A 21758-nucleotide genomic window follows, 5' to 3' on the forward strand; every position below is an offset into this window, starting at 1 on the left:
GAAGTACATGTACGTGTACTTAAGTATTTTGTTTGTAGTCGTCACACAGCTAGCTAGCTGTACAGTTGAGTAGAGTGTACGTGTGTGTACACGTCACACTCAAATACACTATAATACACTCAAAGCATGCATGCATGCTCGCTCGTCCGCCGATGTTGGCTGGGCTACATGCGTTACGTATTCATTCGCAACGCTGAGCGCTGTATACCATACCGTTGTATCCCAGCTCATGAATATTCATGATACCGTATACCTTTGAACCAATCAGGAGGCAGAATAATATATATTGTAATAGGTAAACCTGTTTGGGGGAAAAAAATCGCTGCCCGGAAAGGTGTGACAGGGTCTTAAAGCTAACCAAGATTTAGAAAAAGTAGGTTTTGTACCCTTCACCTTCGAAGGACCCTAACTCTGTGGTCTGTAATAATGTTGACGTGAGCAAGGTGTCAAATTCAAGCGAATGAGTTACTTTGTATTGTAGTAAACATTTCACAAGAACAAACCATGTATTTCTGACAAAGCTGACCTTTGAACTTCGGTTACCTTTTTTTAACATTTTATTGTATGTTGGTTCTAAATATTTGCGCAGGATGAATTTTGAAATTAAAAAGAATATCATTGCAATTTAATGTTGGGTAAGAACGTGTATTTTTAATTGTATTATATATCTTTTGATATGTTTTATTGATGTAGGCCACTCGTAATAATCTTTAACTTTATATCTACATAGAATTCAGAAGCCTAAGCGGATTACCGGCTTCACTCCTTGCATCGCCAAGCTGCTATCTTGTGACGTCACAGAATTAGAACGCGCTGCTGGTTCTGTCTTCGCCATACTGCAGCAGGATGCCGAACTGCTTAGTCCATACGCTGAAACTATCGTCGATGTCTTTCTGAACAAGGAGAGCGTAAGACCGTCATTCGGAAGTAAGCGATACGATTTACAAAATTGCAGTCCTTAATTGTTTGAATTTCATTTACAAGTTCATGATGTTAATGATAGAATAAAACAGAGGAGTGAGGAGTTTCATTCGAATAGGAAAATCCAGGAAAACCATCTGTAAAGGCTTACAATATATGTACATATCCGGTAGATTATTTAACATAAATTCGTTATCGGTCAACTTTCGTGATTTAATTCTAAGATAGTATACATCAAGATTTCATTGAAATTGCATTTGTGACTGAGGGGTGAAAATGAAGAGTTTGATGGCAAACAAGTTAATTCCATTCTCGTTAAGTTGAGATACGTGCGATCAGAGCTGATAAAAAATAAAATAAGAACAAATGTGGAATACTTTTAATCATAACTTCAAGGATGTCCTTGTTGTGTTACAACTGAGATATCACTGTAAAGGTTTTATTTCACCCCGTTGCTGGACTTCACAGGTCTACATTGACATGTTTAAAAGTGTTGCTTTTTGTAGCCCATTGTGTGATGAAACTCCTCAAATGATTTCATTTTAACATAGATTAAACTTTAGATTTCTTTATTGCCAGATTTTAATGATAATACCACCCCTTATAAATATCTTAAGTCAACCTGAATGATTACTTGAATTTTTTTTTTACCTCTTTGTGTATTTTGAGTGCCGATTGGTACATAAAAACTCTTAGGATTGTACACACTGTCCACAGTCCCTGGTGCCGAAAGGGTTAGAAAGGCGGTATCCAGGATATACCTTTCCTATGTTGGCCTGCTTTAATCACAGTAATAACTGATATAAGATAAATATTTGTTAATTTGAGATATTTGCGATTAAAGCTGCTAAATAACAAAGGAAATGATAAGAAAATATTGGATAGTTATAATCATAATTTCTAGAATACTCCTTGTTATGTTACAAGTGAGGTATAACCAGAAAAGGTTTTATTTTGCTCAATCTGACGATGGACATACTTTAAAATGTTTGAAAATGGCTCTTAGCCCATTTTGCAATGAAACTCTTCATATGCACCTTATTTTCCCCGGGGTCATGGATGTCTACCTCTTTCTCAGTCCCATCACTACGTATTCTATCGTTTTTCTCTCCTGTCTAGGATTAATTGAGTTAGAATACAGGGGTAGATATTATGGCGTATAACCTCTCGTATCCTATAGTACAAGGTTGTTGAAATAAAGTCGCACTGACATTGTTAAACTCCACATAAAATCCCGGCTATTATCATTATTTCACATATTAATAATATGTTTGTTTCTCGACACACAGTGACCCTGAGAGGGCTACTTCAGCATAATCCGGAGGGATTTCTCTCACGCCTTGATGACATTATTGAGAGGATGGACGATATGACATTATGTGATAAGGCAACGCTCTACGTGCTTTTTCATGACGTGGCCAAGAAGAACCCAGAGGTCAAAGAAAGATCGTCACAATAACATTGACTTTTTTTTCTATGTGGTCACATTGGGCCATTGATACTTTCCAATTTCAAATTTTGGTTGCCCGAAATTTGGTAGTCCAAAATACAGGAAAACCTTATAAGCTTCAAAATAAATTCATAAGGATGGTTGATCAATAATTATAGATAAAGAGTTCTCTAGACACATCTAAAAGTTGTATTTACCTGTGACAGTTTTGACGACGTGCTATCATCTTTCTCAAATGATGGCTAATCGGCAACTGGTAAATGATTTGGCGCCAATCAGCAATTAAGATTGAGCAATAAGGATTTTGAGACCCCCCCCCCCCCCCTAACGACATGAACCGGAACGGGCGGGGGACATTGTAAATAACGATGGCGCGATCACTCGGATGTCACACCTGAGTGATTGCTTACTGGCGCCAAATCAGCAGTTGCCCATTAGCCATTGTTTGAGAAAGATGACAGCCCGTCGTCGAAACTGTCACAGGTAAATACAACTTTTGGATGTGTCGAAAGAACTCTTCATCTAAATCTAATAAGCTAATTTGAATCTTATAGTTGCACAATAGTTGGCCGAGACAAGTGTATGATAATATAATATGGACTGGCCTTGAGGGGGATACGACATTTATTGCCTGAACTAGATTTGTATTGCCCGATTTGTATTGCTCGAATTGTACACCTCGGAAGAGGTTGTGTCTCAGTCCCCCAATTTTGTTTAGGAATGAGTTTTCAGAGTTTATGTAGACGGCTTCCTGGACCCACCCCTCAAACCAGCGAGGCTCCTTATCCACAATGAGCACATCTTTATTTTTGACGTTCTGCTTAGCTGTCTTCAGATGGGAGAAGACGGTCGTAGAATCGTTGCCCATTGTTCCTGGTCTTCGATGTTGACATCATCGTTTATGTCATAGCGGCTGCTTGGTTTCACCCTTCTCTTGGCAACAGCTCTCCTTGATATTGAATGACGATGACGATGACGACGACGATGTTATTTTTGTTTGCAACTTTATCCTTTGGATGAACAAGTTTCTGTTTAAGCGCACTGCTAGCCGGTTTGAAGCAGACGGGAATATGGTAAAATGAAGGGATCCGTTGGAATTTTTTTTTCGAAAGTCAGTTGACGTAGAGCACAGAGACTCCTATGCTCAGACTCGGTCTTGCTGTTGCTCTGCTCGACGTGTCCATTGTTCCGATAGTGTCTTGAGTGAGTGGATAGCCCTGTGAAACAAACTTCTTACCTGCCACTCCCAGTTTGCGAATGAGGAGGTGGTGGGACTCATTAGAGGTATCGGTCCGTATTATGAGTGGCTTTCCATCGGACCGATGACAGGCGCGTTTTCGATGGTGATAAGACAATCCAGGAACGCTAGTTGAGTATCATTTTCTCTCTCAATCGTGAACTTGATACAAGGGTCGCATTTGTTGATGTGTGCAAAGAAAGTGTGTAGGTCTGCAGTCTTAATCTTGACCCAGGTGGCTATCATCCACATACATAAAACCAATGAGAGGATAAAGTGCCGGATAATAAACTAAAAAATACGCTTTCAAAATCTTCCCAGTACAGGTTGGCAAGAACTGACGAGATGGGCGAGCCCATGGCACATCCATGTTTCTATTTGTAGGAAGTGCCTTCAAAAATGGAATAGGTTGTGGACAAGTAGAGTTCCAGCAAGTGACAAATTTTATCTGGATTGAGTTTGGTTCTTGAGGTAAGGCTAAGGTCTAGAATGATTCGTTTGCGAACTGTCTCTATCGCTCTGTTACGGCGGACCGCTTGTGAAACGCTAGGAAAACTCGTTCCTAGATTGTCTTATCATCACCAAAGAAAAAGGTACGCTCCTTCTCCACAGGAAAGTTACCCATTACTGATCAATATCTCCTATTTGACTCTTGTCACTATCATTCACAAACTGGGAGTGGTTAGAGCTTTGTTTCAGAGGGCTTTCTACATTCCGTCTTCTGAGGAAGCAAAGGGAAAGAGCATAAAGAATAAGCACTCCGCGTGTACGGTTACCCCGGATGGAGTATAGAAAAAAACTATCCACCCACAGAAACGTCAACATCGGCACAATGAACGCCTCCAGGAGAGCAGCAGCATCGGAGCATTGATGTCTCTGTGCCCGACGTCAACTGACTTTCTTTTTTTAAAAATCCAACAGATCCTTTCAGGCTACCATATTCGATCCCGTCTACTTCAAACCGGCTAACACACTTATAAATAAACTTGTTCATCCGAACGATAAAGTTCCAAGGCAAACAAATGTAACACCGTCTACGTCATCCGATGTCAAGGAGAGGGTGCCAAGAGAAGGGTGAAACCAAGCAGCCACTACATAAACGATGATGTCAACATCGAAGACCAGGAACAATGGGCAACAATTCGACGACCGTCTTCTCCCATCTGAAGACAGCTAAGCAGAACGTCAAAGATAAAGATGTGCTCATTGTGGACAAGGAGCCTCGTTGGTTCGATAGGTGGGTCCGGGAAGCCGTCTACAAAGAACAAATTAGCCAAGTTGTCAAGCAGTAACAAGAAAGAAAAAAAAGAAATGAATTACCTATACAAAAAGAGCGAAAACAGAATGAAAATATTTGATTCCGACTGTATATTTTGCTCAGGCCCTCGAGGCCCATATCGATGTTGTGCTGAAGGATATTTCGGATGCCGCCCTGTCTTTTATGAGCTTCATGGTCGTGTCAGAACTATCACTCCACTACCCGAAGCGATTCGAAAACCATCTATACAGGTGCATCAAAATATGGGAGCAGAACCCTAACGTCACCGCGTTCGCGTCCAAGATCGTAGCAAGTGTGGGTCGCATCAGCAAGGTTAGTCTGTGAGCTATCTTATATAGCACAGGAGCTTTATCTAGCGTATGTTAGACTCAGGGAAAGGTTATGCAGTGCATTTCCGTTAGAATGAAGTCCTCGCGACTTCAAAAGATGTGAAATACACGTTTTTGTGCGTGTTGGAGAAAGCGCTGCCATGATAACCGCAATCTTAAAAAAAAAAACTTGTGGAGCGAACTACTTCCACAGTATTAAATCAAGTTTTTTCCAAATTTGGTATACTGATCATAAGGTGTAGCTATGCACGACACTCTATGGGTTTGTACAAGACAAGGTGTTGCTATGGTAGTTGCATATTTCCTTGAAAATCATGTGGAGTGAAGTACTTTACAAATGTGAAGCAATTGAAATCAGATTTGATCGACAGTTTGGAATTGAAGAATAGATGTGGAGACCTGATTTTTTTGTTTGCTAGACAATGCGTTGTCATAGTATTCACAAATTTATCAAAACCTTGTGACATTTGGGGATTTCTACATAAACTTGGGATGTACAACAAAGAACACGACAGACCTGATCGAACTAGCAAGGCGGGCCCTATTCACAAGGTATTACACACACACAAATACACACATACGCACACACACACATACACACACATACAAAATATTAATAGTCTTTTATTAAACCCTGGTTCAATTCTTTTTCATAGGAGTCTTAGCTGGTTCTTAGCTGGTGGAGCAAGGGTATCAATCACCTTCAATGATAGTTCTAGTTTTGCTAGTTCAGCAATTGGTAACTAGTCATGGTTTATGGGGAGAATACCAACTAAAAGCTCTACTTATTAGTAGTGTCCACCACTCCGAGAAATTTGTCTTGATATTGGTCACAAAAGTCACAAAATCTATTGTATTTCAGTCCGCAGTATTTTCCTTAACTACAATGTTGTACTCATTTTATGTCATTAAAATATGTGTTCACATGTCTTTACTGTTGCAATTGCATTTTGTTGGAATGAATGAAAAGGAATAAACTGAAATGAATGATACACAGTAGAAAATTTGGATAATTTCTAGAGAGGTAATCTCCTAACGCTCAATACCTCCCCATACTTGCAGAAACACCCGGCAGACATGAGCCTTAGGATCCTGTTCAGTAAGCTCGGAACCATCGACCCAATGTTCACCAGCGTGGTCCTTATGGAAGCGAAGCGAGTGGCTCAGGCCTACAAGGAGTCCATGCAGCCGTACAGACCACTGGTAGAGAAACTGAAGACATCCCAACAGATGGACATTCCCGAAGTGTCGCAGTCCATATTGGATTTCCTCGATGACAGAAGGTTTATCTTTTTACTGTGGTTTTACTCTTTAGGGCCTACCTCTCAAAGTAGTTAAATAAATGTGAAGTCAGTAAAATGTTAAAATATAGAAAGTGTAAAAAAATACATAATGTTAGTTTAACACATTTGTATGCGATTCGAGATAAATCGGACCATCCACTAAAGAGCTATAATCATGTGTGGTGTTTAGGTTTTTTGTCGTTTTTTATCCACATGTTGTCATTCCTCAATAGGAAGGCTACTACTGTTCACAATGCCGCGATCATGACAATAGTAAAGCAATAAAAAGATGATTTTTAAGACAATTTCAAAGACAAAATGCAGAACATTTATTGTATTTCTATAGTATGGTAAAAGAGCAATTCACTTACCTTCTTCAGTGATATTATCAGGATTGGTTCTGTTCGTAACATGACAGATTTAAGTAGCAATTCGAGGAATGTGTGCTTTCCACTTATAAAATGAACAAACCTCGGAGACAGCATGAATGTAACAGATACAAAAATATTTTGGCACCCATTGTAAAATCATCTTTCCAACGTACATTTGGGTCCGTCTCTCAGTTTGCAAAGCCTAAGTGAGAACCTCGAGGGGCAGAGAGAGGACATCGATACCCTCGACGCACTCGTGCCTTGTACTGACGAAAATATGAAAAGGCTGGACGAGACCATGGAGCACCACGGTGACGAGATCAGGGACGTGAAGAGCGACGTCCACGATCAGGGAGAGAAGCTCGAGGAATTGAACGTGGTCGTCGACGACACAGTCGAGAAAGTCGATGAGATCGATCATAAAGTGAGTGGTACTCTATCAAACCACTACTGCTTTAATTCGTGCTTTGCTTATGAATATTCTCAAATATGTTTTGTTTTGTTTGTTTGATAGATACTTTATTTTCTGCAAATCAATCATGTCAATATACATAAGTTACATAATCATGAAGATGCAGGAAATATACAAGGTAAATTCAACGCAGAGTCGTTTGACTTGCATAAACCACGATACATATTTAAGTACATAATCATGAACATGTAGGAAATGTATAAAATAAATTTAACACAGTCTTTTGACTTGCATAAACAACGATATGAAAGAGATTTAATATACAGTATGCATGTCTATGCAGCAGTGATAAGAATAACATTTATAGTTAAAAACGATTATGCAGAGGGCCACCATTATAGATTATGATCACTAGATGGACATAGACGTATGGACATCCTGCAACTACCATATCTTCCTGGTTTTTAACTGAGAAAGAAGACTTTGGTTAACCACATTGTTAAACTATTAATGGCAGAATGCAACTTTTCGGTTTTCTGACGATATCTAATGTTACTTTTCATACAGAACAATTTTTCTAAGAGGGATTTGCAAAGCTTAGTATCAACCATAAGCCAGTTGTCTTGTGTAAGCTATGAGCAGGAAGGAGCGGATAGATGTGCGCAATAGAAGTACCAAAATAGATATGACTGCATTCAGTTTAACGAAAATTTGTATCAAATTTCAGTAAACAATTGACATGTGATGATGTAACTATATTAGCTTTCATCATAATCACGCTCACTGCATTCTTTATAAATAAACGCTTTGTTCCAGACGATCACCAACGCGCCAAAATGGTTCCGCGATGTCTCCAAACTCCTCAATCCGAAGCATGAGCACGACTGGCGGTTCCTCGCTATTCGACTAGGATACTCGGGTGAGGATATCCGTAACTTGGCTCTATCCACGGATCCGACAATGGCTATCTTGACAGAACGGTACAGCACACACAAAAGCAGTGACGCAACGTTCGCCATCTTGAGTGCTCTGAAAGACATAGGACGGTCAGATGCAGTGGAGATTATCACACAAAGTCTAGAGGAGGCAGGTAAATCAGTGTTTCCACTTGCTACAGTATATTACTCGAATTGTCCTGTTTTTCTCTCACTTTTTCTCTCATGGGGAGCCATGATGTGTCATTACTACAAGTCTCTCAAGAAAAACAGACCTAACTGCGAAAGGTGTTACTGCTGCATCATGTCCGATCGCAACGCTTTCTGAAAGACTTTGAGACAGTACAGTCCGACCTCTCCCATCCGGCCTTCATTTATTCGGATCTCTCTCTCTCTTTTGTCCGGATGCGATCTCGGCGTGATTTATTCCATTGTAATAATTACGAGAAAAGGGAAATTTCAGTCTCAAATAAAATTTCTACACAAACTCACATGAATTACAAGTTATTCCCAACATAATCAACAAACATTTACATCTAATTTTCATTTTTATGATATGCATTCATTCACTTCCGCAAATCACCGCAAGAACACGAATTTGAAACTTTTAATTTAAATCAGGGCAGGCCTACGGTACAGGTGATCATTCATTGAGACGTCAAAAGACGTTACATCGAGATATTACAAGACGATTCTGAACGCTTTCCAGCTGATAACCTACTATTTGGCAGGGAGCTGCATACATTAAACATCGTGTCTAACACTAACCCTAATCCTAATCCTGAACCTTATCCTAACCGTCACCCAAACTCTAACCCTAAACTTAACCTTAACCCTAGACCTTAATCTAATGTTATCACTTACCAGTGTTTAATGAAATGATTTTCCTAATACGCGCCAAATCTGAATGTAATATTCCATACCGAGCTACAAATACGGAAAATTCCAAGGGATAATATTTTGTGAAAGAATGCAAACAATTCAGCTTTAACGTTCACATTCTCTTTGACAGACAAAATGATTCTTCAAGCCCAAACCGACAAGTCCGGAAAAACACCTGTCATTTTCCTCAGCTACCAGTGGGACCACCAGCCCGAGGTGGAAGCTATCAAGAACCACCTTGAGATGGCGGGGTTCCCTTGCTGGATGGACATCCACCAGATGGGAGGAGGAGACCAGCTGTACGATCGCATCAACCAGGGAATGAGGTCTGCCAAGGTGGTCCTCTGCATGGTGACGGAGAAGTATTCTGGTTCGGAGAACTGCAAAAAGGAGGTAGGAATTCTAAAATGCGATGAATAAGTTTCTTGTTAACACGAATGTACGTCACGCGTCCGCACAACGAGTCACACATTCAACGAGTCATTCAACCCACGAGTCATGCAGCCCACGATATATAGAGCAATACAGCCCACTATAGTCACACAACCCAAGAGCTACACACTAAGCGAACAAGGACCACCAGGTTGACATCAAAGAACACAGGCCCAAGAGCTATACTATCTACCAACTCAACACTTGGCAAAGAAGGCCCATGAGTCCGACACTCATAGACAAAGAGGCACACGAACATTACATCACGGGGCTTAATAGACGCAGGTGTCTGTCTTATGGACCTTGCTTGCTCGTGACGGACTCATGGGCCTTATCTACCTAGTATCAGACCCACGGATCTTTTTTTATGTACTGTCGAGCTCACGGGCTGTATGACTCGTTGGCTGTATGACGCATGGGCTGTATGACCCATGGGCTCTATGACTCATGGGCTGTATGACTTGTGGGCTATATGACTCATGGATTTTTTTTTTCAATGTCGAGCTAGTGGGCCATATTATGGGTGTCGGTATCGTGGGATGACCACGTTAATGCACAACATTTGGCTGATTTGTTTTCAATCAGTTGCCACCCTGTGTACAAAATAATGTACTTGTAAGATCACAAATGCTGGTCTATACAAACACATTTGTACAGAGGGTGACAATTTATAAAGGGAAATCAGCCATAAAACATAGGCCCTATTCACCCCTGGGCATTAGTAATCTATTCCTTATGACAACGAGATACGTGTCATTGTTGGTGAAGGAAGACACTATTATATCATCGGAACTTTAATTCCCATTAGACATGTAAAGACGATAGTTATAAACATCTGGATATTGAAGCACGTCAATCGTTGAACAGAGTTATTATCATTGTTTTTTGTTGTTGACTCATTTTCTTACAAGGCGACCTTAGCTAATCATCTGAACCATCCAATCATTCCGATTCTCATCGAAAGGACTCCCTGGCCACCAGCGGGCGCTTTGGCCATGATTTTTGCTCAGCTTCTGTACATTCAGTTCTATAATGAGAAAGAGTATGTGAGGGGAGAGAAGTTTTGGGATGACTCGAAGTTCTTCGAACTCCTTGGTCAGATCTCGTACCACGTCAACCCGGTCGAAAGCATGGTAACCGACGGTAAGTGTTGCTCATCGAAGGGAAAAGGCAGTAAGTATGAAAATATGTCATTATGTGTTCAGATTTATATCTACAATAAAGTATAGATAGATAGATAAATAGAGACAATATTGAATAAATTAAACGAGAACTTACCTGTTTGAAGTTTGATTTTTATTATTTGAGTAACAGGAGTGTGAGTTAATATGAGATCCCACTCGTACGCATGCGCAGTCAATACTCGTCGCCCAGGCAAATCTCCACCTAAGAAATCGGACTGTCTTCCGACATCTAATACATAATGTCAAACTTAGGTGAGAGAACTGAACCGAAGACCCAACTGGGTCAAGTGAGATTTGCCTGTTCCAAGAGGAAATGCGACCACTGTCACATTCCCACAATCTGGAAATAAATTGACGGAGTAAGAACATTACCTTGAAGTTTGAATTGAGGGTGGGAGTGGAGGGCATATTAACTCACACTCCTATTACTCAAATAATAAAAATCAAACTTCAAACAGGTAAGTTCTCGTTTAATTAATTTATTATTTTTCGTAATCTCCGTTGTTCGTTAATATGAGATTTTGAAGCAAGTGGTCGCATTTCTGTAAAAACCAAGCAATGTATGGTGATAAGAATGACATAGTAGCTCACCAATAATACCCTTTCTCTTCAATGATTGTCCAGTACCGCCATGGAGAACCTACATGTAGGTCCTGCCCTGATCGACGGCTTATCATATAACCTGTTGAAGGTTTCCTCGTTAGACCATCCGGCCTGTTTCAGAATGTCCGCTATGGGCACATCTGCTGTCTTTGCAGTAGAGACTGCTGCAGCCCTTGTAGAATGCGGTTTGAAAATTCTAGTGTCGATACCCGCCGCACTCATTGTCTCCTTTATCCACCTGGAGATGGTTTTCTTACTGGCTCGTTTGTGAGGTTTCCTATAATGAACAGGTGCCTTTCCGTATCCCTCATCACTTTTGTACGCTCAATGTACTTTTTCAGGTAGCGTACCACACAGAGTCTTTTCTCTGAAGGATACTCTTCAATTGTAGTCGTACTGCCTACTCTGTCGGAGGTCTTGTTCTGTTTTACCAAGTCACTGACATGAATCTCTACGCTATTATCCTTCCAAACCAGGCCATCAATATGAATGTAGAACAAAGTCTGTGCCCTTTGTGCCGAAGTGAATGCGAGCAACATACACAGCTTATGAGTAAGTTCACACAAAGATAGCTTATACTGGCTGGTGACATTTTGCGGAGATGATCTAACACGATTTTAACGTCCCAGATGTGGTTGTACCGTGGCAGCGGAGTTCGTAAATGAAATACACCTTTCATGAATCTTGTCACCAAAGGATGTGTACTAATTGTACAGTTGCTGTTCTCCAACAGCACCACTGAGGCCAAAGCACTTCTGGCACAGTTAATAGCACTGTAACTCAACTTATGTACATGAAACAGATAACTCAAAAATTCTATAACACTTTCTACAGCAGTGCACTGACTGTTCAATGTTTCCTGTCTGCAATACTCTTGCCATTTCCTAATGTAGGTTCCATATTGTGTTTCCGTGAAGACAATCTCCAAGATGCACACAACACGTCCACAGTCCTGTCCTGTAGTCCCTTTATCTCGAACTGTGAACGCCAATCCTGCAACAAAGAAGATCGAGTTTAGTGCAGAGTGGGTGGGTAGCCTTAGATACTGGTTGTGTCAGCAAGGATTTGCTTCTTTTCAAGATCAAAGGTTCTTCACTCATCTTACTTGTCAAGAGAGGGAACCAGGCCTGTGTAGGTCAATTTGGCACCACAAGCAGGCCATGTGCATTGTCTTCTTGTATTTTCTGTAGGCATTTTGCTACCAATCAGAAAGGAGGGAAGGCATAAAAGAGTGCAAATTTTCCCCAGTCTAGTGTGAAAGCATCAACTGACTCTGCATTGGGATCTGGCAACCATGAAACGTACCTAGGTAGCTGAGCATTTAGTCTGGATGCAAATAAATCAATTACTGGTGTACCATACTTAGCCACAATCTTCTCAAAGCTTTTCTTATCTAGCATCCACTCTGTTCTGTCATTAAAGTGTCTAGACATGAAGTCTGCCTCGTTGTTCTGACACCCAGGTAAGTGAGCTGCTGATTGCCATATATTGCGTTCTTTACACCAATGCTAGATGTCTAACACTACCTGATTGCACGTTACTGATTTCAGCCCTCCCGTGTTATTAAGGTAGGCAACAGCCGTAGTGTTATCAATCCTCAATAGGACATGTACATTTCTCTTATCTGCACAGAAGGATTTCAGAGCCAGTCCAGCTGCCAGTATTTCTAGGTAATTAATGCCCGATGTTTGAGCTGAATGTACTTCCTCTGTGGTCCACCTGCCACCTGTGTGAGAGGTTAAGTCTGCAGCACCCCACCCCTCTGCACTGGCATCTGTACGTAGCTCCAAATCGACCTTTTGTCTGACAACATGATTAAATGACTCATGAATATGTTCTTTCCACCATATCAATTCATGTCGTGCCTCCATGGAAAGAGTCATGGGCCTATCAAAATGACCACGAGCTGCCTTAAGGGCCTGTGCCTTGTCTCTCTCTAGATATCTGTAATGCAATGGGCCATACTGTACTGTACTATTTTCCCTATGACCCTAGCAACCTTTCGAATGGATGGGGTGGCATGGGATAAGAGGGAGGTGCAAACCTCATAAATGTCATCTTGTTTTTCCCTTGGCAAAGTAATGTGCATTGACCTGGTATTCAAATGAAACCCAAGGAACTCTAGGTCTAGGCCTGGGCTAAGTACTGACTTCTCAGGATGAATTAAGAACCCCAGCTCTGTTAGAAACTTAGTGGTAGCTGAAACAGCCCTTTGGGTAGCATCCTTAGATCTCCCAATTATCAAAGTGTCATCAAGATATCCCATAATTACATGCCCTTCTGTTCTAAGCTAGGCAAACACTGGCTTCAGTATTTTTGCAAACAGTCTGGGAGCCGAGCTGAGACCATTAGGTAGGGCCTTGTACTGGTACAGTTTACTTTGCCAATAGAAACGCAAGTACTTTCTCGATGATGGATGGACGGGAACTGAATAGCATGCATCTTGTAAATCAATAGATGCGATGTAGCAATTTGGGCTGAGCAGTGACAAGGCTGTATGTATGTTGTCCATTTTGAAATGCTGATAAAGGATGCCTGTATTAAGATCAGAAAGATCAAGGATAACTCGTAAGGAACCATTCTTTTTGGGTCTCGTGAAAATATTGGAGATGAATTCTCCATTCTCATGTTCGCAAAGTTCAATCACATTTTTAGCTAACAGGCGAGAAATCTCTTCCTCTATTTGACTGTTAAGCTCTGAACTGCGAGATAAGTTATACAACTCTTTCCCTCTTACAGTAGGGAATTCATTAGGATCAAATTCGAGTTTGTATCCTTTGACAGCATTAAAAATGTATGGATCTGAAGTCAGGCTTCTCCATTTGTCATAGAAAATTTTCAGTCGTTCACCCACCATCGAACAAGCAAGATTTAGGAGAGGGCATGTAGGCCCCCTACTCACCTCTGCAGAGGATGAGGAGACTGTTGGTTTAACATGCTCAGTTACTTGCGGGCCCCCGCAAACCCCCGGTATTGAGGGCTCTGTCGGCCGCTACCCTTGTTGGGTCTGGTCATCGGGGTGGCAGTGTGTGGCTTCCACGAACGCTGGCCTAAAAAAGGCCGCTGTACCGACCCAGCCTGTACGGTTGGCGTGGTCCACCCCGCTGATCTCATTCTACGGTAATTAGCTTCCGTCTGTCGGCGGTAAGGGTGATAGTGAGACTGTGACTGGGAATATGGACGCTGACGGGAGTTACCTGTTGAGAAAGGTTTTGAGCCTTTCACAACACCGGCTGCTGCTCTTTGTTCTTCCTGGATGTCTTTGACTTTCTTTCCTAAATCGTCCCCAAACAGCTGTTTGGTCACAGGGTTCTGAGGCTTGCACAAGTGAGCAAATTTTGCATTTAAGCCAGATCTTTCCTCAAGGCGTTCAGCTCAAAATTAGAGCTACACAGGAGTCCGAGAGCGTCCTGCTGTTTTTCTGACAGCTCCGAAGCAGAAAGGGTCTGCGCAAAAGCAGTGATGCCTTTCACAAGAGCGCTCTGAATACGCTAAAGCTTCAGGTCCCTAGCCCGGGTAGTAGGGTTTAGATTCTCCCAAATCGTCAAGTTGACTTTGGGCACGTCAAGTAGTGGACAGTTTTCTGGGCTAGTGTACTTCTTACCAGTCTCCTCTAGGACAGCCTGTTCAAGAGTGTGGCTGACAAGGTAGGATACCGACCCAGCAATTTCCTCATCTAAGGGTTTCCCCACGCTGAGAGGCACTGCGAATTTAGCTGCAATAGCTGGGATGGCTACATTCTTGCCAGAGGCAGGAGTAGCATTACTATCTTCAGTGTTTGTTTCAGCACTGAAATCAGAAGTCTGTGAGTCAGACGCTGGTGTAAGTTTACAGCCAAAAGGCCCATCATCTTGATCGCAGTCATACTCATAGTCAGATAAAAGGTGATTATCATCCTCATCTCCGAGACTTCTCATGTCATGACTACTACGAGTCTGATGTGGATGAGAAAGTAGCAAATGATCCACCAATTTTCCCAGCATCTCTTCCAGTTTATTCAGACGATGTTCAAAATTTGAGCCACCAACACTAATGCTGGGTCCCGACTTCGAGGTCGTGGTCTGTGGAGGCTCTGCACGAATGCAGGCCTGACTGTCCTTCTTTGAAATAGGATCTGCACGAATGCAGTCCTGGACAGCCCGAGAATCTTTGGCTATTATCTCAGAGTCATTCATGATCGAGGGCTTCTTAATCAAAAGGTCTGAGACCTCAGAAGTAGCAGCCGACTTGGCGAACTTCCGTGCAATCACGGGAGGAGGAGACGTGATCTTCGCCGGTGCTTTGCCTTTGGCTTTCCCCGTGCCTTTACCACCGCGGCTAGCCGAGCTCGCCGCTGCCGTCTTACCCTTTCCCCCCGGATCGCTGCCGGGGGAGGGACCCGCTCGCGGTCCGCTGGCGATGCTGGTGGAACCCGCATCGCGAACCAGCTTCTCGTGCGGGAAATTTGGCTTCGTGGAAGAACCCGAAATCGCTTCCATCGCTCTCCAAAAACACTACCAAACGATCGGGGAGGTAAAATAACCTATGAAACCACGAAAAACTTGAACGCGACAGATCGCAAAGTGAAAGAAAATCGGCGAAATTTAGAGCTCAAAATGGCGACTTGACCGCTAAGAAACACACGCTTCGAATGAATTGACTGCGCATGCGTGCGAGTGGGATCTCATATTAACGAACAACGGAGATTACGAAAAATAATATCTGTTCCATCTTCACCATTTCTTTCATTTATTGTCGTCTACTAGCAGTATTAAAGGGGATTAAGGTTTTTGAATTTTTGCCAAATACAGTTCTGAGAGCAATTAAAACGTATTTGATGAAAATCGAGTTTATATGATAACAGCTGAGATATCCAGAAACAAAGGGTTCCTAAAAGAAAGGTGAGACCAACCTTTTATTAGGACCACTTTGTTTTACTTTTTGTGTGTGGACATTTTACCAATCTCAAAACCGATTTTCATCAGATAAACTTTCAACTCCTCTTAGAATTATATGCTCTTTAATATTTCATATGAATAGTTTCTAATCACTTCGCAAAAAAAGAAAGAAAATAAGTTAACACCTGCATCCCACTATCAACCAAAAACTACCATTCCTTTAAAAAATGTCCATTACCATAATTATGATTATCATAACCATCATCATGATCCTAGAAATTTTTTTCTGTCAGTGATGTCATGAACTTGACTTAGTTTCACTTAAAGCCGTCATCTTCAGCAAAACTGCAATTAACAAAACTGCAATCACCCCAACGTCTCACTTCAACAGTTCTAACAAACCTTCTTTTTTTTCCATTCAGAGTACCGGAACTGGGTCCCTAAAGTAGACGACAAACCCGTCAAAATGAAGGAAGTTGAAGAAACAACGTCACCTGACAGCCCGAATACCTCTGCTACGGTAGGGCCTACGAACCATTGGAATGCAGAATTGCAGAACTCTAAAGAAAAGTTCATTTGAACCGTGGATTTATGTCACAGTGAGATTGAAATTGTATTTATGCTAGATCGTATGACCAATTGAAGCACTTTTATGACCGTAAGTAGTTACGATGAATTCAAATCAAAAGGAAAGCTTGTCCAAAGTGATTGAGATGATATTCGAAAGAAAAATGAGATATGCTTCCAGCAGCCTTTGATGATATCGTATTCTGAATTGGCAAAAAAAAGATAAATAATGAAAGTCACACAGATTTCAAAAAGTAACCTCATTGTCTTACCCAATAGGAGTCTGAGGAACATCCCTCTGTTTTCATCTCGTACCAATGGGACAAACAGCCGGAAATCACGATCAAGAGACTGTTCTCACGTCTTACCAATCTAGGCTACCACTGCTGGCTGGACATCAATCAGATGGGTGGTGGAGATCCACTCAACCACAAGATTGACGAGGGGATCAGGAATGCAAAGGTATGTCGGACCGATACCAGGTTTATTGATGAGTGATAGTGATCCACTAACACCAGTGCTGCCGATTTTCGCTTTAGGGCAAAAAAAAAAGAATGTCATTTTCATGGTTGTTATGCAAGGGCTTTGAAAATATTTGGGGAACTTTTGCAACTATATTTGTGTGGATCTATTACCTCTTCTGGTGTATGTGTGTGTGTTTTCGGTAATATATTTCATGTGCTCTTCTCGCGATCACCTGTGTTTTTTGTATCCATTGAAGAAAAAATAATGTCGTAACAAGACAAAAATCTTGAGAGTGCATCTCCACAATAAAATCTTAGTATGTCATACAAAAAATTATATTGATCAGAAGAAAAATAGATTCCTCTACAACATCAACACATTTGAAAAAAAAAAATCCTCTACAACATCAACACATTAATTTTGAAAAAAAGGAAAATATAATCGTACCACACCAATGACTGTGCTATAGAAGGCATAAGTAAGATTGTTGTGCTTCTCGATCTTTAACAGGTCGTAGTGTCTTGCGTCACACCAAAGTATGCCCTCTCCGCCAACTGTCGCCGTGAGGTGAGTCTGTCCGACACCTTACAGAAACCCATCGTGCCTCTACTCATGAAGCAGATGCCGTGGCCGCCAGAAGGACCAATGAGCATGTCTTTCACTCAGCTGCTCTACATCGACTTCACTAAAGAAGCAAGCCAAGCCAACTTCGACGACGAAAAGTTCGACGAACTCGTTCTGAAGATCCAAGAGAATGCTCAGCCGACGCTTGAGACACAAACGGAAGTGGACCCCTTGGAGCCACAAGAGGCAGAAGATGGTACATCAATTGATAACTCAAATTCGCCCTGGATGGGCTGCACTGGTTCTGGAAAAAAAAATCAATAGATCGTCGATCTGTCTTATCATTTGATATCGCCATTCTTTCTCACGGAAAGAAATGATCTTATTACTCGCTGGCACATTTTCTTTCTAAGCAATATACTGACATGTCGGCCTATATCACTGCTCAATACAGTGCTTTTCAATACATCTCTTTGCTCTCTTTAAATAACAATTTTAGTGAAAATTTTGAATTGAAGAATATCTTTCAATGTGCACATTGATACGTCGTAAGAACTCGGCCTGTACGTTTTTGAATTGCTGGCTGTAGTTTCGCGATTGCAATTCAATTCAAGTATACTTTATTTCCATCCAACAAAATTTCAAAATCATAAAATAAGGGATGCAAAAGTATGCACATTTGAATGAGGCATAATAGGAAGACATGTATATTAGCTGAAAAGAAATTTCGAAAGAGAATTGGACGCTACGAAAGACTGTATTACCTATCAAAGATGTGTACAGATCACTGTTGTGTTAAACATTTACACTTGAATTAAAGAAGGATATTAATATAGAATATTGTAGGTAGAGAATAAAGACAAGTAGAATAAGAATGGAGGCAAACTTTTCATTTGACTCTTGGTGTTTCTGTGATCAAACAGGCTAAAGTTCCGTACCGCGGAAGTTAGATTTTTAACAGGAAAGAAAAGAAAGCAAAGCAAAACGAAAAGATGTTTTCGTGACGCTTGGCTACTGATACATAACGTCTTGGGTGTATCATTCATTGTACATGTCAAGTTTTGTTTCCTTTTCGGGGTGATCGAAAAATGGACGTCGTGTAGTCTTGTAAAATTAGCAATGGAGTTTTTTGTTTTTTTTTTTCTAAATAGAGCTGGGGCAGGTAAATAGGGGTTGCGATGCTTGAGCGGTAGGAGTTTGGAAGAGATTCGTTTATATCGACATGCATCAATCCAATGTAGTGCCTTAAGAAAATGAGTAGTATTCTCCTCTTAAGTATTCTATAAGTAGTAGATTTATATCAGTAAAGTAGTGGTTTCGGAGCTGAGTTTTGAAGGCGTTGTAATGAGACTGCATTTTTCAGGGAAACATCACTTGTGTATTCACAGTTATCAAGTTGTTTTTTTTTCATTAACTTTTGTCTGTAAGGGGATGTATAGAGTTTGCAACAAAAAAAAATAACGGAATCCAATGACAAGGGATGTGTGTTGCCAATCGACACACGAAAGACGATATCTACATCAAGCTTAGTGAAATGTCCCGAGTGGTAACATAATTATATTGTCGTGTATATTTACGTCTTTGTTTACACAATCGTCTTAATTTCACTGTTAAACTTTAATTGGCCATCTCTAAACACTATGATACTTGTCAACGAGGGGTCAATGTCCACTCTTACCTTTGTCATCACCGCTTCCAAACATTTTGAATTCACTTTCACTATAGTATGTGTAAAGACGTTTGTCCCTAGGAGAATAACTTTAGGAGCCATGTAGTAAATTTACGCAGTCATGATGTTACTATTTTTATCGACTTTTTGGTTCCTGATAAACTTGACTCCTTCACCTCTCACCATGTGAAATGCATTGTTTAGTAGAGCTGTAAAAAGCTAAACTTAATGCGCGTAGAAATTTTAACCGTCTTCTTTCATGATTTTGCAAATGTCCCTGTTTGCATGATGTGTAATGTGTGTACTGATGCGTGGAACTGGCATACTACAATCATACGCAGATTCTGTCATGTTTTTTACCTGTTCATAATAATTATGTGCGCAATGTTTGTATGTATTCCCTTTCAATCATTGTGTTCAAGGCGTTGTTTTGCAGTTCATAATGTAACGCTAAACGCTTAGACAAACGCTACTGCCTTAAAACAGAATGATGATTTTGTTAAAAGTGCTTCTCTGAAGGTTCTGTGGACGGGGATTAGATAATTGAGAAAAAAAAAGAGTTCGAAGATAGCATGTGATGTGCCATTATATTCGAGAATATAGACAAACTGTGCATTTTGGGAAATTTGTGTCTCATTATCATTATCATGCGACACGATATTGATGATGTAATACATTTGTGTGGGTTTTTTTTCTCGATGTGAGCAATACTTTGAGCATCATTGTACAGTTAAAGTGTTATTTTAATGATTTGAAAACGATATCTATATTTTCAAGACACTGTTGGCATGCAAAACATAAGCATATTCTTTCCTGCTGTGAATGAATGAGAATTCATGTGATTAAAAAAAAAAACAGAAATGAAAAAAAAATGGGCAAAATCACTCTCATGGTGTCCTTTTGCTTTATTTCATCACTTATTCGAGGAAATGAATGTCACTTCACTCTTTATTTGAATATTACTTGGAAACTTCAAATAAGCTGTCATAGACTCGAAGAACATAACCTCAAATTGCTCTGCATTTCTTTACACTGCTTAAGGCGGCGTGACTGGTTCCTATAATTCTTCTAGACAGTATTAATTACTACATTATATTCTCCTGACAGACACCTCAATCAATCTTTGATGTTTAACTTAAAGAGTAATGACACCTTTTTAGTTAAAGTGGAAGGTATAAACAGAATTGTAACTGTTCTACTTAACCCATTAGTCACTGAAAGGCCCTAAACCACCGGTCTTAGATACTCTCTAAATCGTCTGAAGTAGTGTACACATCCAAAAACATGAATTCATGATTTTCGAGAAAAATAGACATGAGTTTAGAGAATAATAGACTGAGTATAACTTGCCTATATTTTACTTTTATGATTACCAATAGCTATTGCAGGGGAACACGCAAGTTGTGCTCGGCCTTATGGGGGATTTAAGGTACAGTTCAGTGTTTTTCTTAATCATATTAATACTTATAGCAATGATTGACAGGTGATGACAGAATCTTGGTTTGAAAGTTTGGTTTTCTTCTGTGGGCATGTCCATGCAATCTGAAGAAATATGTTAGAAACTTATCATAAAATGTATTGCACGCATTTAGACATTCATCTGGCAACTGAGGTTGTTATAAGTCAATACAAGTCAACATGCGTTTGCATTGCATATAGTTCCTTTAATGCCCGTGCTATTGGACAACAAGTCATTATAATACATTGTATGCATCATTATATTTCAATTTTTCATACCTCCCTGCTAAACAAAATTGCAGAAGCCCCGGGGCCGCTAAATTGAAATGGGAAGATAGAGCGATAGAGAGGCGGGGGGGGGGGGGGTGGGAGAGAGAGAGGGGGGAGGGGGAGGGAAAGGGGAGGAATGTAGGGGAGAGAAAAAAAAATATCATGAAATTTATGACAATGTTTGTTCGTGTACTGTACCCAAGAAGTGACTTTTGCTCCCATAGACAATGCACACATTTATTATGAGAGCACATTATACAGTACACTGTGGAAGGTACACACATTATAGAGAGCAGAACACACTGGAGATGATGCAAACTTCCTCTTTTGCTCGCATCTTTCTTTCATTTTTTTCTCTTTTTTTTTTACTGTCTCATGGGTAGAATGGTATCTTTCGGTTTCGCTCCAGGAGCTCAAAGAGCACGAATATTGTATAGTATTCACTGGCATTCATTCGATTCCTTTATGATGAACTAGCGTGGTCGTGTTCCCGTCGGTTTGCCTGTGAGCGGGAAGAGAACAATTATTTCCGTGAGTATTTCTGCCCACATAAACAAAAATAGGCCTATT

General features: G+C 40.7%; 1 protein-coding gene across 1 annotated transcript; it reads left to right on the forward strand.

Moving 5' to 3' along the window:
- The first annotated feature begins 426 nt into the window (after positions 1-426).
- LOC139742325 (uncharacterized) lies at positions 427-18719 on the forward strand. Its single transcript, XM_071652902.1, has 13 exons — positions 427-434; positions 731-927; positions 2211-2356; positions 4990-5199; positions 6279-6499; positions 7063-7294; positions 8099-8372; positions 9230-9492; positions 10443-10674; positions 16618-16715; positions 17045-17224; positions 17738-18047; positions 18715-18719. The coding sequence occupies exons 1-13, from the start codon at positions 427-429 to the stop codon at positions 18717-18719; spliced, it is 2376 nt and encodes a 791-aa protein (XP_071509003.1).
- The last annotated feature ends 3039 nt before the right edge of the window (positions 18720-21758 follow it).

The sequence above is a fragment of the Diadema antillarum genome, unplaced genomic scaffold (assembly GCF_040938485.1).
Source record: "Diadema antillarum isolate AM-2024a unplaced genomic scaffold, OU_Dant_1.0 seq00000996_RagTag, whole genome shotgun sequence".
Classification (NCBI taxonomy): Eukaryota; Metazoa; Echinodermata; class Echinoidea; order Diadematoida; family Diadematidae; genus Diadema; species Diadema antillarum.

What these genes read in the sequence shown, in the direction of transcription:
- LOC139742325 (XM_071652902.1), top strand. An exon ending in GTGTGGGTCGCATCAGCAAG is followed by an intron (nt 5,200 to 6,278) that starts GTTAGTCTGTGA and finishes CCATACTTGCAG; the next exon opens with AAACACCCGGCAGACATGAG. An exon ending in TCGATGAGATCGATCATAAA is followed by an intron (nt 7,295 to 8,098) that starts GTGAGTGGTACT and finishes GCTTTGTTCCAG; the next exon opens with ACGATCACCAACGCGCCAAA.